The sequence below is a fragment of the Odontesthes bonariensis genome, chromosome 15 (assembly GCF_027942865.1).
Source record: "Odontesthes bonariensis isolate fOdoBon6 chromosome 15, fOdoBon6.hap1, whole genome shotgun sequence".
Taxonomy (NCBI): domain Eukaryota; kingdom Metazoa; phylum Chordata; class Actinopteri; order Atheriniformes; family Atherinopsidae; genus Odontesthes; species Odontesthes bonariensis.
In genome coordinates, this window is record NC_134520.1 from 3,663,019 (window position 1) to 3,678,567 (window position 15,549).

The following is a 15,549-nucleotide window of genomic DNA, read 5'->3' on the forward strand; positions in this document are numbered from 1 at the left end:
CACAATTCAATCCGACACTGTGGTTATCGCATGTGAGCGATAACGTCATATAAACGTGGACGCCAGCCAAAAAGAATTTGAAAAAAAACTAGAGCAACTGCTGAAAGCGCTGCTTGCTGTGGAGAACATGTACTGTTTGTGTACTCAGAGGTCCAGGAGGTCCAGGAGGTAACATAAGCTCAGGGTTTGAGTGAAGTAGTTCTTGACAAATGATGTAGATGCCTAGAGTCCCTTCAGATCTCCTCTTTCAGCCCTTTTTTTCTTTGTTGTCCAATACTCAGAGCGTCTGATGCCCAAGTTGCATAGCAACAGGTACTTCTCAAATGAAAATGTTACTTGCTGACTTTGGCACTCTTCTTTTAGAACCTACAGCACCAAATGAACGTCCTTGTGCAGACAGAGATGTTGGTGATCAATAGATGCTCTAAAGTGAGAGATGAAAGAGAAAGTGCTCAGCAGTTTGCATTTCAACAGCCCTTAATATCCTTTGTCTTTCTTTTTTGTCCACCAGTAGAATGAGCGAGGGGAAAGATCCCAAACGTTGTTTGGCAGTTCAGACGAGTGCAACTTGGAGAGGTATTTGATTTCACAATGTTTAAGAAGAAAAATGTGTGGTGTGATTGTATTTGAACGGTCTCCAGGGGCAAGTGGTTGGCTCGGGCCTGAGGCAGGAAAGAGGCCTTGTTGGAGTGAACAGGCGAGCAAGAGTGTGTTCCTGGGATACCTTGCATGTTGGATGTTGAGGATGTGATGCACGCGGACGTCACCTTCAGCAGTGACGATTTTTGTTGAGTTTAATTTTGAAAATCCCACATCCACGCTGAAGATAATGTTTTATTGTGTTTACTCTCCAGACGAACATTCATTTTTAACAAATAAATAAATAGTCCAAACTCTGCTTCTTGAGGGACAGTCAGTAAGTTCTGTGGCTCTGATTCAATCTCCGGACTTTATTGCATCTTTGGCTCAGTGATCCGTTCCATTGGGTCAGACACAGCGTCCCCCAGTGGGCCCACCACAATGTCTGAAGACCCTCATTCTCAGAGCCTGTTTGTCTTTGTGAGAGGAAGACAAAGCTCTTCACAAATATATCCATTGGGCCATTTATAGCGTATTCCAAAACAAACTTTTTTTTTTTTTTTGCCAACAGTCATTTCCTTTGTACTCTCATCTGAAGCTTACTCATTTGTGCTTGTAATTACTTGTAATATCTGAGTATCTTTCTTTGCTCCTTCTCCCTGTTTCATTTTTCATTTTTCCCATCAATCTGTGACCCTGTTGCGTGCACCCCCCCCCCCCTTTTTTTTTTTTTCAGCCCTTTTTTTTTTCCCCTCCATTTGATTTCACGCCGTTCATCTGACAGATTAGCGCCACACCCTAGTTTTATAGGTCTGTGAGCTCACCCTTGTTGTGAAAGTGGCCAGTGTTCTGTGAAAGATCTTGGGATCTACGGCATGTTGGACCATTCAATCAATCGGGTCAACTATATGTTCAGACCTGCTCAGACGGGCTCGCAAAAACAGGTCACTGCGCCTGAACATTGCTTGACCGATGGAGAAGGGGAAAACAGTTCAGTGCTAATCCAGCAAAAGAATGAATCAACATGAAGTGTTACCTCAGCCTCTCGCAGAGCTGTAAAATTAGCAAATGGAAGGATGAGGTCACTCATACTAAGTCCGTGATTTAAACATTTACACTATTTTCGCGCTTACAGTAACAAATGCACTAACCAATGAGAATCATCTGATTCCATCACGATACAATTTTTTTTTTAACGAGCTCTCTGCTCCGCGTTGCAGTTGGTTTAGTCTCACGTGTTGGAGGATAAATATCCCTGCAGTTTGGTGGGTCCACATGCTCTGGTTTTCCAGAGATCTTAAGCTCAATAAGTTGCTTGAAGGTCTCCAAGTTAGGTTTCAGATTTAGCTTTGTTTGTGTTGATCTGACATTCTGGTGCTCTCTTATGACACTCATTGATTTCTAAAGTCATAAATTGGATATCAGGGAGATTGATCTATTATTTTTGCTTTGCAGAATTTTAGAGTAGGCGGGGGGGTCGGGACTGTGTAAAAGTCTGGACACACCCAGAGATTTGAGCTTTAAGATAACTTTTACTAAGACCTTGATGAGTTTGTAAGGGCTGGGGTGTGTGCACTATCATGTCCGGCTTTATGAATACACAAACTCTTCAAACCATGTTCAAACCAATATGTCACGTCCATGGGGTTTTCCCCATGTTTTTAGCTCTTAGTTTTGTGTTTTATCATGTTTTAATTTATTTCATGTCTTAGTTTTTAAGTTCATGTTTAGTTCTTAAGTTTTGCCATGTTTTAGTTTTGCCATTGTTTTCCCCACAGTTTCTGTTTCCTCAGTCCCCATATTGAGGTTATTAGTTCATTCACTTCACCTGTAGATTCTCTCAGCTGCATCCATTCACTCATCAGTCCCCACAGTATTTAGGCTTTCTGGTTTCTCACAGTCTTTGTGAAATCCTTGCACCTTCACCGTCTTCACCCTACGTCAAGTAAAATTAAGTTAACTTTCAAGTTATGCCAAGTCATGTTCTTTGTTTTGTTTTGTCTTAGCCATGTTTTCTTTTCCACAGTCTAGTTTTGTCATCGGGCTCAGCCGCGCTTAATGTTAACCATAGCTGCACACTAGGTTCAGATGGAGTGCTTATGACATAAATGTCATCATCTTTGTGGATGACCTTGTACCTAATCCTTGCTGCAACTCGTCCATTGACTTTATATGCTGTGCATGTGCACCATGACTCTTTCTGGATGTTGATCTGCAGGAACTCAGTCCTCCATGCAGCGACTCTAATAGGAATATGTGTGAGTGTGATCAGCCTGTAACGCTCTGAAATTAAAACAAATCATACCCACAAAGTAGGAGATTGCTATAAATACATAGCAAAGCAGGTCACAATTTTGTCAGTTTGCTCAAAAAATAAGGAAATGGTATTTCAGAGGAACTTTGGTGCTCAAGCTGAGCTATAAAAGACTAAGAACAACTTTTAGAGAAAACTCGTAGGTTTGCTGGAAAGGCATTCAAAACCTCTGTTTGACGGCTAAAGACCTTCAGCCAGATTCAGCAGTCTCTGAGGTGGCGGTGCTCTGTTCTACTGCACAAAAAAACCTGCATAAAAATGACCCCTGTAGAAGAATCATCAGGGGGAAAAAAAACAACTTTTTCCTGCATCTCACAAGAGATGCAAATGAGCATCTGTGCATACCTGATGAAGTTTGGAAAGTTACTCGATTAACAGAACTTCCTGGCCACAGTGAGCGAAGGTAAGTTTGGAGGAAAAGAGGTGCAGCTTTTTATGACAGAATGGATTGAAGTGAATACAAACACACGGATAAAGTAAACATTTAACTGTACATAAGCTGATGATGGAAAGAGGACCATTTATAAGCCATAATGACTCTAACTGCACCTCACGATGGACTACTCCAGGAGGCACACGTTGAAGGATTTGCAATGACCCGTACAGCCCACTGACGTGGACCCTTCTCATGTTGGAAATATGAAGCTTCTGCCAGCAGCTGATTTCATGACAAAGAGACTCAAAATAGCTGAGAACAGCGACTCCAGTTTTACGTAAGACAACAAAAATCTTGCCTTCAGCAGCTTCTAAAGTTGACTAATTGACTAATTGTATCTTGTTTACTTCTCAATAAAAGTCAGTTTGTTGGCAAGATGCAGCGACTTTCTGGTGTCTTTATCACTGTGAGATGATCAAAGAAGCGGGGATTTACTCTGAATACATAACTCCCTTCCTGTAAAACTATTCAGGAACAAACAAACATTATGTACTGTTCAGCTATCTCGTGGAAGCCTCATACTCAGCATACAGGCGTAACCTTTTCATCAGATCTTTAGCATGCTTCCTCAAAGTTCCCATCATCTGTGTCCCTGTTCGGGTCATTTTTGTTACGATGAGAGGGAATTTACACTTTGCTGGCAAACCACTTGTTTTATATTTATTGTCTTGTGTCTTCAGGCTCTCGGGGACTCTGATTTCCCTGCTGTGCTGAGGCAGCTGCTGCCCTTGATGAAGCCCCGTGGAGGCGAGGACAGCTCATCCTTGGGGTCGCGGCTCGGGGAGGACGAGTGCGGTCCAGATGAACTGATCCTCCTGCTGGTCTATCTGTACTCCCTTGCTGATGAAGCCCAGTGCACAGAGCAGGATACCGAGGAGGAGCTGGAGAAGCTGGAGAGGGACCTGATCGGAGCGCTCACCCTGGTCATCACACGAGAGACAGAACTCAGCCCCCTGCTCCTGAGACTCACCGGTGAGAAAGAGTTTATGTGCCTGCAGTGTTATCAGAGCTTTCTGTAAGAAGGTGCGAGCAACTGATTGTTTATTTCCCTTCTCTCCGCCTCCAGTGCTGTTAATGGGAGGATTTTTATCAAAGTCCTCACACCCCATCCTTCTCTTACACTCCTTGTCACACTCTGGTGCACGCACACAAACACACACCCTCTTGTCATTCTGCCAAGCGGCTACACGCATAGCCGAGTGTGGAAATGCCTGAATTTAGTGTATGTGGATAAGTGTTAGAGAGAAACGACCCTTCACTTTAACCTCTGCTATAACAATTAGATTCCTTTGCTCACCGTGCAGCTGTACTGTATGAATACCGATTATTATGTAGCTAATGAGCACCAGTGGTTGTGTGTGTGCTTTCTGCGCTCTTTGAGTCGAACACTAGACCTTTCGCTTGCTGAGCTGAGCTGGTAACTGTGTGGTAGAACAGATCAAGGCCATCTCATAAGATGAATGGACCGTCTACCTCCACACCACAGCCGGCTGCACCTCCCAGAGTAATAGCATCTTTACCCTTGAGTCTTTAACCTCCCCTGCCACGTAGTTCATAATTAGTCCTACTTTTAGTTTTGGCCCTCACCGTACGTTAAAGGCGGGGTAGGGGATCTTTTTCTGGAACATTTTTTTACATATTGCTTGAAATACTCTTCACACCCCCATTGCAACCAATTAATTAAAAGTTTTGACACAAATATGAAAAGTTTTAGTGGCCTCTAGAACTTACAATCTAGGAAAAACAGTATCCAATCATTGTGAACGGACCGTTCACAATGATTGGATACTGATGCCGTCTATCAAACTGCAATCTGCTCCCCCCTCCCCCTCCTTCTCCCTGTGCGCGTACCCTGCTCCGTGAACGTCCAGAAGCTTGGCAGGAAGCTAAACTAGAGCCAGCTTGGCTAGCACCTAGCATTATTAAACGTATAGTTAGCATATACTAAATACTAAATACGGCAACGATCGATGCTTGCTGTCAGAACAGCGCTCGTGCACCTTCGTGCTCGTGCGCGTTCATGTACTCTAGAGGCGTGCCTTCGGGGGAAAAGTGAAGAAAAGGGTTGGGACTTTTTACCTGTGTATTTTCAAAATGCAGCTTCGCTGGACTCAAAATCCAGGATCTCCTACCCTACCTTTAACAGATGCCCTGAAATAATACACTGAGGTTTAGTCTCATATCGCAGACTCTTTTTCATGTCGTATATAGGGTTTTTAAATCTGTGTAAAACACTAATAAAGACTGCTGAACTCCTCTCCCCCCCCCCTTCAAAGTCTCTCCCTCTTCCTGTTCGACTTGGCTTAGTGCAGTTTGGAATCCAGGGGCCTCCAGGCAGGCACAAGCTGAGAGATGTGGCTCATGTTAAAAACTTGACTCTGTTATAAACACTTCATTGGAAATAAGCCTGTCACAATTTGCCAGGTGTGTTTAAGACAGAAAAAAATCTAAATATGCATGTACACAGGCCCCAACCATTGAAAGGAGTCTGGCAGCGAGCGCATTTTTCAATCTGAACGTGTGTATACGTGCATGCACCGGTGTCTGCAAGAGAGAGGTTTCATGGCAGCTGATGAAGCGGTAACAAGAGGAGGAGGCCGTCTCTCTCAGCATCCACAGCAAAACATTGATTGTGACATTCTCCCCAATTAAAGGACTCAAATGGAAACCAGACGTTGAATGAAACCTGGTCGTCATGAGAACAGTGTTTTTACAAATTCTTCTGTTTTGTTCCACTTGGCTACAGCAAGCAGCCCAGGCTTAGCCAGCACGCTGCAGATACACACAGTGCATGCACAAACAGGGTGCAGAGACACAAGAACAATATACAGAAGCAAGAGTGCCCAAAGAAAGCAGTAAGAGCATGTGACTTTAGGAGAGTAAGCGGGACAGGCTAGTGCAACACACCCAGAGCCTGCTAATTACCTCCTTCTGGGAACTAAATTAAAGAGCATCTTCAGGAAATGGCGTTCCTCAGACTGCTCTGCACTGTAGTTTTTTTTTGTTTGTTTTTTTTTCTTGTACATGTTTCCTGTCAACCCCGGTGAATCTTTCATTTAGTTTCCGGCAACAAACGACTATTAATTCAGTGTTTTAAAACGAATGAAAAATAAATCTTCCAGATACCTGGTTTGTGCCTCAAGAATTGAGGAAGTGCCTAAATTGGCAGCAAGCAGCGTCTTGTTTCATAATCCATACCCTTCATACTTGCCCATACTGATTTTGCCCCCAAAAAGTAATATTTTCACCTCAGTTTTGATCTGCAGCTTTTAGGAACCTGTATGAAGCCACTGATTTATCTTTTTTTTTTTCTGAAACGGAGAGCTCAGCAGTCCAAAAAGGAGGACGCAGGTGTAATGATGTTTTGGCTCAGACAGCTCTTGAAAGGGTTTGCAAAGCTGCAGATTTCAATGAACTTCCTGTCTTCTTTGTAGCAAACTGAGCTAACAAGCTTGTTAGCTAACCACAGTAGAGCTCTTTAGCTTGCATCGGCCATTTTTTGACTTCACAAAATTATGCACAACAGCACAGTGGGAGGTCAGTCGCAGCTGGTTTGCATATTAGCAGCTGGAACTGCAGTTGAAGCAGTCCGACCTGCGTTGTGGGTCGCCAGACTGCCCAGGCCAATCAAACCAAATATTTAATAAGGCTAATTTCATTACCCAACTCTGGAGTATTACGTATGTGATATTATGCAATAAAACATAGGAAATCTCTAGCTCGTTAGCTTTTGATGCTAAGTCCCGAGCTCATTAGTTCCATTTATACCCAAGCTCCAAAAGGTGAAAACGGAATTATTTCCCAACGCTCCTGGGCAGTGTAGTTTCTTAGCAACAGACATTGGAAGACAGTGTAACAGTTGTAAGTTATTTATTTTTCATCTTCTTCTTCACACCAAAGTGTAGAAATTAAAGACACTGAAAGAAGACTCCTCAGTATGTTGTCATGTAGAACTAGGGTTTCCAAGTTTGCAATTCAGGGATGTTTGTTTTTTTTGTCACTCAGTGTTTATGCATTGAAAATTAACTTAGATACTATCCAGTTCAGTATCTTTTTACATTGTTGTCTTTGTGTATGGCTTTGATTAAAGCCCAAACAGTATTTATCCAAGAAAATGGTTCCGCTTATTGCAGACTGGGAAATGAGCTCCTAAACCAAACGCTCCACAGCCATCACCACATGTGGGAAAATCCACATTGGTTGTAGGCAACCCTGCAGAGCCATAGCAAACGCTGGGATTGGATAGGGAACGCAGACTCCACATAAAGCTGTAGTCTGATAGGCTGCTGCCAGACAATCTGCAGTGTACATGGATGCGGTGTATGTGATGTGTGCAAGTTGTAAATAGCTCTGAGCAGTTACTGTTAATCCATCGTTCAGTTGTGGGAAAAACTACATTTATGCGGGTTAGAGGGCAACAATTAGCGCTTTTCATACTGCTTTATGGATTTGTTTCCTGTCAGTCTCTGTGAATCTTGGTTTTCTTTGGTAAAGAATCAAACATCCTCCCTCCTTTTGAAAAACTTTCTTCTCTCAGTATTGGGGCAAAGTAGGCCAAGCTAAATTTTCCACATTCCCCACCCTTGGACATCGAGCTGGCTCAGGATGATGGATCATGCTTTGTGTATACTTAATGTCAGGGAGTGGGTGTGCAGCTCCAGCAGTGAGAATGTGAAGTCCAAACCCCACTTGATGCTGATGCTTGTGATTTACTCGGTACAATGACAGAGGAGGGAGGGAAAGTCACTGAATGACTTGTAGAGCAAAACAGGAATTTGAACTGGAATTGCATTATTTTCCTCTCATGTTCTTCTTACTCAGCCTCAGTCACTCATTGGGTTTGTTATTCATCCTGTCAGTGGGGTGTGCATGGGGCAAGGAAGAGGGGAGCAGTGGGAGAGTCGGACCTCCCCAACGCTGGTGTTTGGGTTGGCACGGTAACTTGGGCCAGGCAAGGGACATGAAAGGGATCACACATAACTTTGGCCACCAACTCTTTCTGTCTACTTTTTAAACTTTACTTCTCTTTCTTTTTATGTATCCATGTCTCTCTTTTTTCGTCTTTTCCCCTCTCTTGTCTACCTCCTTAAACTCCCTCTTCTTCCCCTCTCTCAGAGGCCCCAAAGCATCTTGCTGGTAGCAAAGGAAGTAGAGCATAAGTGAGTCTAATGATTGCGCATGATTAAATATATTTCCCTTGTTGCACTTTGCTTATGAAATTAGTCCCAATTATTTTTAATTGGTGGACTTTCCTTACTTCCTCCTCTGTTACACAAACACAAAGACACATATACACTCATTCATATATGATGAGAGAACAGCAGACCCCGGGATGACCAAAGCAGCCGGTGGTGCTGTTCTCCCTCTTCATCAGATAAGCTGATGACATGGAGTTCAGACTTTAATTAACAGTCTCTTCAGCTCCTCACTGCTGAGCCATGTGGGCCTGGATAACAGGCTGGGCCACACACAGTTGTCATCAACCCCCCCTTTCCCCACTCTTGCACCCCACAGTGTTCTCCCAAGTCAGCACAGAGGTTGTTTCTTAGCACTGTCCCGTCATTCTGTACCCGGGCTTTAGTAATTCGAATCAAAGAGACCACTGGCAGGTGAAGTGTATAGGGTGTGCCAGAGCAAACCAAATCCACCAAGACCCCAACCTTCAATTCAAATGATCTGCTGCCAATGGGGGTGTCACCCCATGTTCTGTTGTTTTGTTAGTCTCCGCAACAGTTGCTAATAACATTTCTGCCTTCGAAGCCCGTTGGACATTAAATGATATGTTGTGTCTTAGTTGGCTAAGAATAGAGGCCATAAAGCTAAATGTGATCACATTGTGTAACAGGAAGAATACAGGTAACTAAGAATATGATTAAGTACCTGGAAAAGTTGTTGTTTTAGTATTTTGTACTTATACAAATCTTAATGTCCACATACGCTATCAGTCGAGCCGTTATCATGTCCATAAAAATCATCCATTAATGTTGTGGTTAAGGATTTCTGCTTTGAATCTGCAGAGTAGCTCCCGCAGTCTCAGGAAGGCAAAGTCAAGCAGTCCTTATGGCCGCATGTCAACTGCAGGAACCTTTTCCAGGATCCAGGGTTTTTTAGGGGGGTCTTTTCATCAGTCCCCTCTGTTTTGACCGCAGAACCAGAGGCTAAACGGAGTTATGGGGGAGAGAATTCAGGCTCAAAAAGGCTCCTGGTAGTGAGGTAGTACTATTGAGACTCCCCTGAACCTATGGGGTGAGGCTTGCTTCAGTAACCATTTCTGTTAGGTTAACTATTCCCAGCGTTTCATTTCCGGCTTTCTGTCTCTTACTGTTTGTAACACAACATTCAAACCACATTAATTCTGGAAGCTTCAAAATGAATAATACAGAGCTCAAATTGTGACAAGAAAGCAGTCAAATCAGATCAATATAACATGAAGCTCTGATTATTTTACAAGCGATTATGCTCTAAGGTACAAATAAAACAGCACCCCAAACCCTGTAGAACTCTGTCACATTAACAATTTTTTTTTGTTAATACAGCTGAAGCACAGCATGTCAGTGCCGAGACTCCAGCAGGCACTGGTGGGGTGGAGCGACGCACTTCAGTGGCCCTAATCTATCCTGAGCCTTAGACCTCAGGGGGAATGCAACATAGCCATGTCTGAAATAATCTTTCAGGGAACATAAAAAGCCCACATCTCTTTAAATTTTGGGTGCTGTTGGTCTAAATGCATTTTAATTTCTTTATAGAAGGCTTCGGGAACCGATCTTGATTACTTGCAGGGTAGGGGCTGTACAGCCAATTTGCACGCACTTTGAGGAATGATGAAATGAGAAGCCAGAAAACTACAGGGGAAGTTAACACAAGCCACAGTTGATGAAGAACTGCGCAAACAAGGAGGAGTGACTCTGTGTGTTTTTGCCACCGTCTCAGACCTGACATATTCTCTTTATGTCTGTTATAGCGCAAAATCGGCTTCTGTAAGCCTTTATGTCTTAACCAAAGATGTAAAAACCTGACCCATAAGAATCTGGGGCAGCTCTGCTTACATCTCATGGGAAATTAGCTGGGTGCCAATTCTTATTTGATAAGCGCTTTATTTGTTTATTTTTGATATGTTTGATTTTTGTGTCATATTCCATATATTCGAGAGAAGCGTGAGTTTTTAGGAGATTAATAGTTGCTAAAATGGTTCCTGTCTGGTTCCGGTACCAAAGAAAACTCACCCCTCAGACATCAATGATTACAGACCTGTTGCCCTGACATCCCACATCATGAAGGTCCTGGAGAGACTCCTGTTGACCCACCTGTGTAAGCAAACCAGCACATATCAGGACCCCCTGCAGTTTGCTTATTGCCATGGAGTTGGAGTTGAAGACGCTATCATACACCTGCTTCAACAAACCCACTGTCATCTGGATAAAGCAGGCAGCACTGTGAGGATCATGTTCTTTGATTTCTCCAGTGCATTTAACACAATCCAGCCTGATCTGCTTCGTCTGAAACTCCAGAAGACTCAGGTGGAGGCCTCAACAATCACCTGGATTAATGACTACCTGACAAACAGACCACAGTTTGTCAGACTGAAGAATTGTGTGTCTAACCAGGTGATCAGCAGCACAGGAGCACCACAGGGGACTGTACTCTCACCATTCCTTTTCACTCTGTACACTTCAGACTTCCAGTACAAGTCAGACTCCTGTCATCTACAGAAATATTCAGATGACTCTGCAGTTGTCGGGTGTATCAGAGATGGACAAGAAGCTGAGTACAGAGAGCTGGTGGACCGCTTTGTGGCATGGTGTGGGAACAATCATCTCATCTTGAATGTTAACAAAACAAAGGAGATGATTGTAGATTTCAGGAGAAACAGGGTCAGATCAAACCCTGTTTCCATCATGGGAGAAGAAGTGGAGGTGGTTGAGGAATATAAATACCTTGGTGTTCATGTGGACAACAGACTGGACTGGAGACACAACAGTGAAGCCATCTACAAGAAAGGACAGAGCAGACTGTACTTCTTGAGGAAGCTAAGGTCCTTCAAGGTTTGCAACAAGATGTTGCAGATCTTCTACAAGTCTGTTGTTGAGAGCGTCATTTCCTCTTGCGTCATCTGTTGGGGCAGCAGCATCAGAACCAGGGACCTAAAAAGACTCAACAACCTGATAAGGAAGGCTGGTTCTGTTCTGGGGACGACTGTGGAACCTCTGGAGACAATAATGCAAAGAAGGATTTTGCATAAAATCAAGAGAATTATGGACAACCCTGAACATCCTCTCCATGAGACTGTTATCAGAAAACAGAGTCTCTTCAGTCAAAGGCTTCTTCAGTTTGGATGCAAAACGGACCGCTACAGGAAATCTTTCCTGCCCACAGCCATCAGCATCTATAATAACTCTTTGATTTAATTGAGCTACATCAACATTTAATTTCCCTCTGGGATAAATAAAGTATTTTTGAATTGAATTTGAATTGAATTGAATTGAATTGAATTTAAAGTTAGTAAGTTGTGCACACACTCCTCCTACATTAGAATTAGCATTGTGCCAACAATATCTTATTTTAAGAGCTGTTAATAAGCTTTGAAAGATGGTAGATGCCTCATTTTCCCCAAAACAGGGGCACTGACCTTGGATCAATATAGAAGTTTGAAATCATTCTACTGTTTCAGTTTTAGAGTGAAAGTAACTGACTTTTTCTGTTGCATCAGGCAGAATACTCCATTATCCCTCGAGTTCACCTCACAGTTCTTGTCGATATATGAACAACTGAAAACAGAATCTGTAAAATGATCTTTTTTTTTTTCAGTAAGGCTGCAAAATGCATGACACAAAGGAGGCTTGCTGTTTTTTGGAAGGGATGTGTTTGCATCATCGTGCTGAAGACATTTTGGTCCCGAGCCCGCTCGCTGTGCTGTGTGCAGTAGCGAAAAAGGATACCTGTGGTGTTGTCACCAGAAGCAAGCCATCATCTGTAAAACGAGTTCAGTCAGCAGTGGCCACGGTTTTGTCGAGTAGATTTCAGAGCCGACCCAGTGTGTGTTTACACCTCTGTTTTCTTTATAGAGTGTGTTAGCGCTCAGTGGAGAATTCCTCTGCTTTTCATTTATGGCAGGAAATGCACATCGTAAAAGGCTCGTAAGCACTTATATCTCTGCTGGGAATTGGGCCCGTGGAATGAAAAAGGACACCACTGTGATCCCCCACAGACTTGCAAATACATACGCGCACTTTTGCTTAACAAAGCAGTGGCAGAAATACATACCAGACGCACATACAGGCCCGCTCCGGTGGGACCTTTAGAGAAACAGCGGCCCCTGCACACGCGTCAGTGCAGACTGGGGTCAGCTGGTGACCCTCGGACAGAGGGTCAGAGAAGAAGTCTGGCCAGCACACTTGCTCATCTTTCACATCTTCTGCACAGACGCTCATCGACTCTTCTGGGAAACTATCCCTCTCGTTTGCTTGTGCAATATTTAGCTTTTAAGCCCGCAGCCGAATTTAAGGAGCGTGTCGGAGGTGTGGATATTTTCTTCTGCAGTGTGATGGAGGATAGAAGCAGATGTTTAAAAAGATCTTCGTGAACAAATCTATAAACGGACTCGGTCAGACTTGAGGCTACGCTGAGGTATAAGTGCAGAATCTGGTACCCCTCTCTGCTTCTATGCCCCCAAACGACAGCATGAAATATTCACAGATAATAAGCAAAGTTGCATATACTGTGAAATAAAAACTACAGCCAGAAAATGTGAACCAGACAGAATCTTTCTGACCAGGCCTGTAGAAGTGTAGCTCATCGCGTCTGTGTGAGTCTGCTTTTTACCAGACCCACTTGGTTTTACGGTATATCTGCGTTTTATCTGTTGGTGCGGAAGAGCTTGTTTACATTTGAGATTCCAGCCGGCAGTGAAAGATGACCTGTCCTAATGTACCCGCTTTCCTCCCCAAAGTGTCCCTTTACTCTTTCTCCAACCCCCCTCCCACTCTCGACTCTTCCAGTACAACTACCTCCGTTTTAGTGTTTTTCTCTAATGCATGGAACTCTAACTTACTTCAAACCTGCTGACTGTCCTTAAATTGGTTGATTTTGATCTGTCGTTTGGAATAAAAGGGTGTGGCTTAGCACCACTCTTTGCTTCCGTGCCTGTCAGAGAGCAGCAGAGACATAAGGATGGTGTTTGTGATGGCATCCTGTCCAAGTGGCGGGACTTTTCTAAGTCCTGGATGTGAAAAATGTTCATTCGGTGCTGCTTCGGTTCTGAGCTCTCCTGGGTGGAGAACTCCTCTGTGGCCGTAACACCAGATGGAAGCTCTCCTGGCGCTATGAGCTGGCCCGGTCATTTCCTGTCAGGAGGCCTGGTGTTAATCAAGGCCTGAGCCAGCAGGAACGCCCCCAACTCCCCTACCACCACCTCCTCCACCTTTTTTTTATGGTCCCTCTCCTCTTACACCCCCTCATCTCGCAGAGAGGCAAAGAAATACTCTTTTGTTTTGTTTTTTTTCTCTCCTCACCCATTTTCACCCTTTAGTTTGTATTCTTATGTCCTCCAAACTGTGCCTCTGCTTTGTTTAGTATATGAATTACTCCACTCTGAGTGTATTTCGGTGGTTATGGTCTTTGTTATCAAAGTGTCCCCACTGAGAACTGCAGGTCCAGCCAGTAGATAGGAGGAGATAGTAAGGAATGAGTAAAAAGGAGTCTTTCTTTACTTGCAGTCTGGTATCTGGTCACTTTCTGTTGTGTCTGTTTGTGTCTTCAGGATTATGATGGACACAGTCATAGATAGGCTTATCTCCATGCTCCACCTACTCATCTGACCTTCCCGCTGACCAGACACAGGCCTTAAAACTGAGGGGGGCCGTCAAAGGGAATGTTTGGACTCCATCCCTCCCTCCTTGAGATCCTGCTATATCTTTCTCAATAACTTAATGGTGTACGTGCCTCATCTCCAGTGTTCAGCAGTGACACATCGCTTAGGTTTTTCTGCAGATTCATATACAGTACAGTACACGTGTCCTACTTCAGGGTCGAGTTTTAAAGGGAAAGTACACCCAGAGATCAAATATTCCCAGACTCTTTGAGTTGTCCACTTTTTACAGATGTCAGCCACAGAGGCGTTTGCTTTCTCTCAAACATGATGGAATATGATGATGCTTGGTTCGCGTTTCCTCAAAATACTAAAAAGTACAAAGTACAAAAAAAACTCAATGCGATAGCAAGCTGTACAAAGATTCTCCTCTCACATTCAAAACAGAGGGAATTGACTTTGGTTTTTCTAATATAAATTCAAATGTGTTCTGTGATTTCAAAATATCTTGTAACAGTTATTGTTACTCAGTCGATCATCATTTGTCCATTTGGTCCTCTGAATTTTGGCAACTTTTTCCAGTTATTTCTTGGTTTTGGGGATGAAAGCTTTCAGAAGCCGTGAATTGATAAGAGCACACTTCTGACAGGGCGGCCGTGGCTCAGTGGTTAGAGTGGGTCGATTCCCACTCTCGCCACTCAAAAAAAGATTGGAGGAACTGAGAGCCGGAAGGGTGGCAGTCCACCTTGCCACGGCCAAGGTGCCCTTGAGCAAGGCACCATACCATACCCCCATGCTGTGATTGGCTGCCCTCAGGGGTATGGCATCTGTCTCCATGAGTGTGTGTGTTCAACCTGCATAGGTCAAAAGCGGAGGAGTAATTTCGTGTGATACATGACAATAAACTAATCTTATTCTTAATATCCCATTGACAGCAGAAAAGGCTTGTCAATATTCAGCAATATTCAAATTTAATATCTTATTCTTAATTGAAATGAGTCATTTCTTTGGCACTGGTTATCTTCCTAAGCTTTAATCCTGTGACTTTGATGTATGTGTCGTATCATGGAAAATTACTTCATTATCCATGCTAATATGTAGTGTTTTTTTTAGTATCGCTTTTGCTAGTTGCATTCGATTCCAGCTTTCAGATCAGCCTGCAGATCAGCCTGCAGATCTGCCGTGCAACGTCTGCATGTGTTTTGATGCTCTAAAGGTTTCTGCACAATGCTCCTTCCTTCTTATGAAGTCCAAATGACATCCAGATTTATTTGGTGGTACACTGTGAGCCGGGTTAATGTTGGTTGAAAACAAAAAGCACACAATGCTTTATGATTTCATTTTTCTTTTCTTTTTATCCTTGTGGTCTTCCAGTCATAATTGCAAGGTGCTGAAGTTGTTTTGTCCTGAGCTGAT

At 43.4% G+C, this 15,549-nt stretch overlaps 1 protein-coding gene across 1 annotated transcript in view; it reads left to right on the forward strand.

The window, feature by feature from the left end:
* The window catches only part of scfd2 (sec1 family domain containing 2), a 102,848-nt gene that overhangs the window by 44,186 nt on the left and 43,113 nt on the right, over positions 1–15,549 (forward strand). The window contains exon 5 of the mRNA XM_075484702.1: positions 4,010–4,301. Coding sequence (XP_075340817.1) covers positions 4,010–4,301 — 292 coding nt within the window. The remainder of the gene's footprint in view (positions 1–4,009; positions 4,302–15,549) is intronic.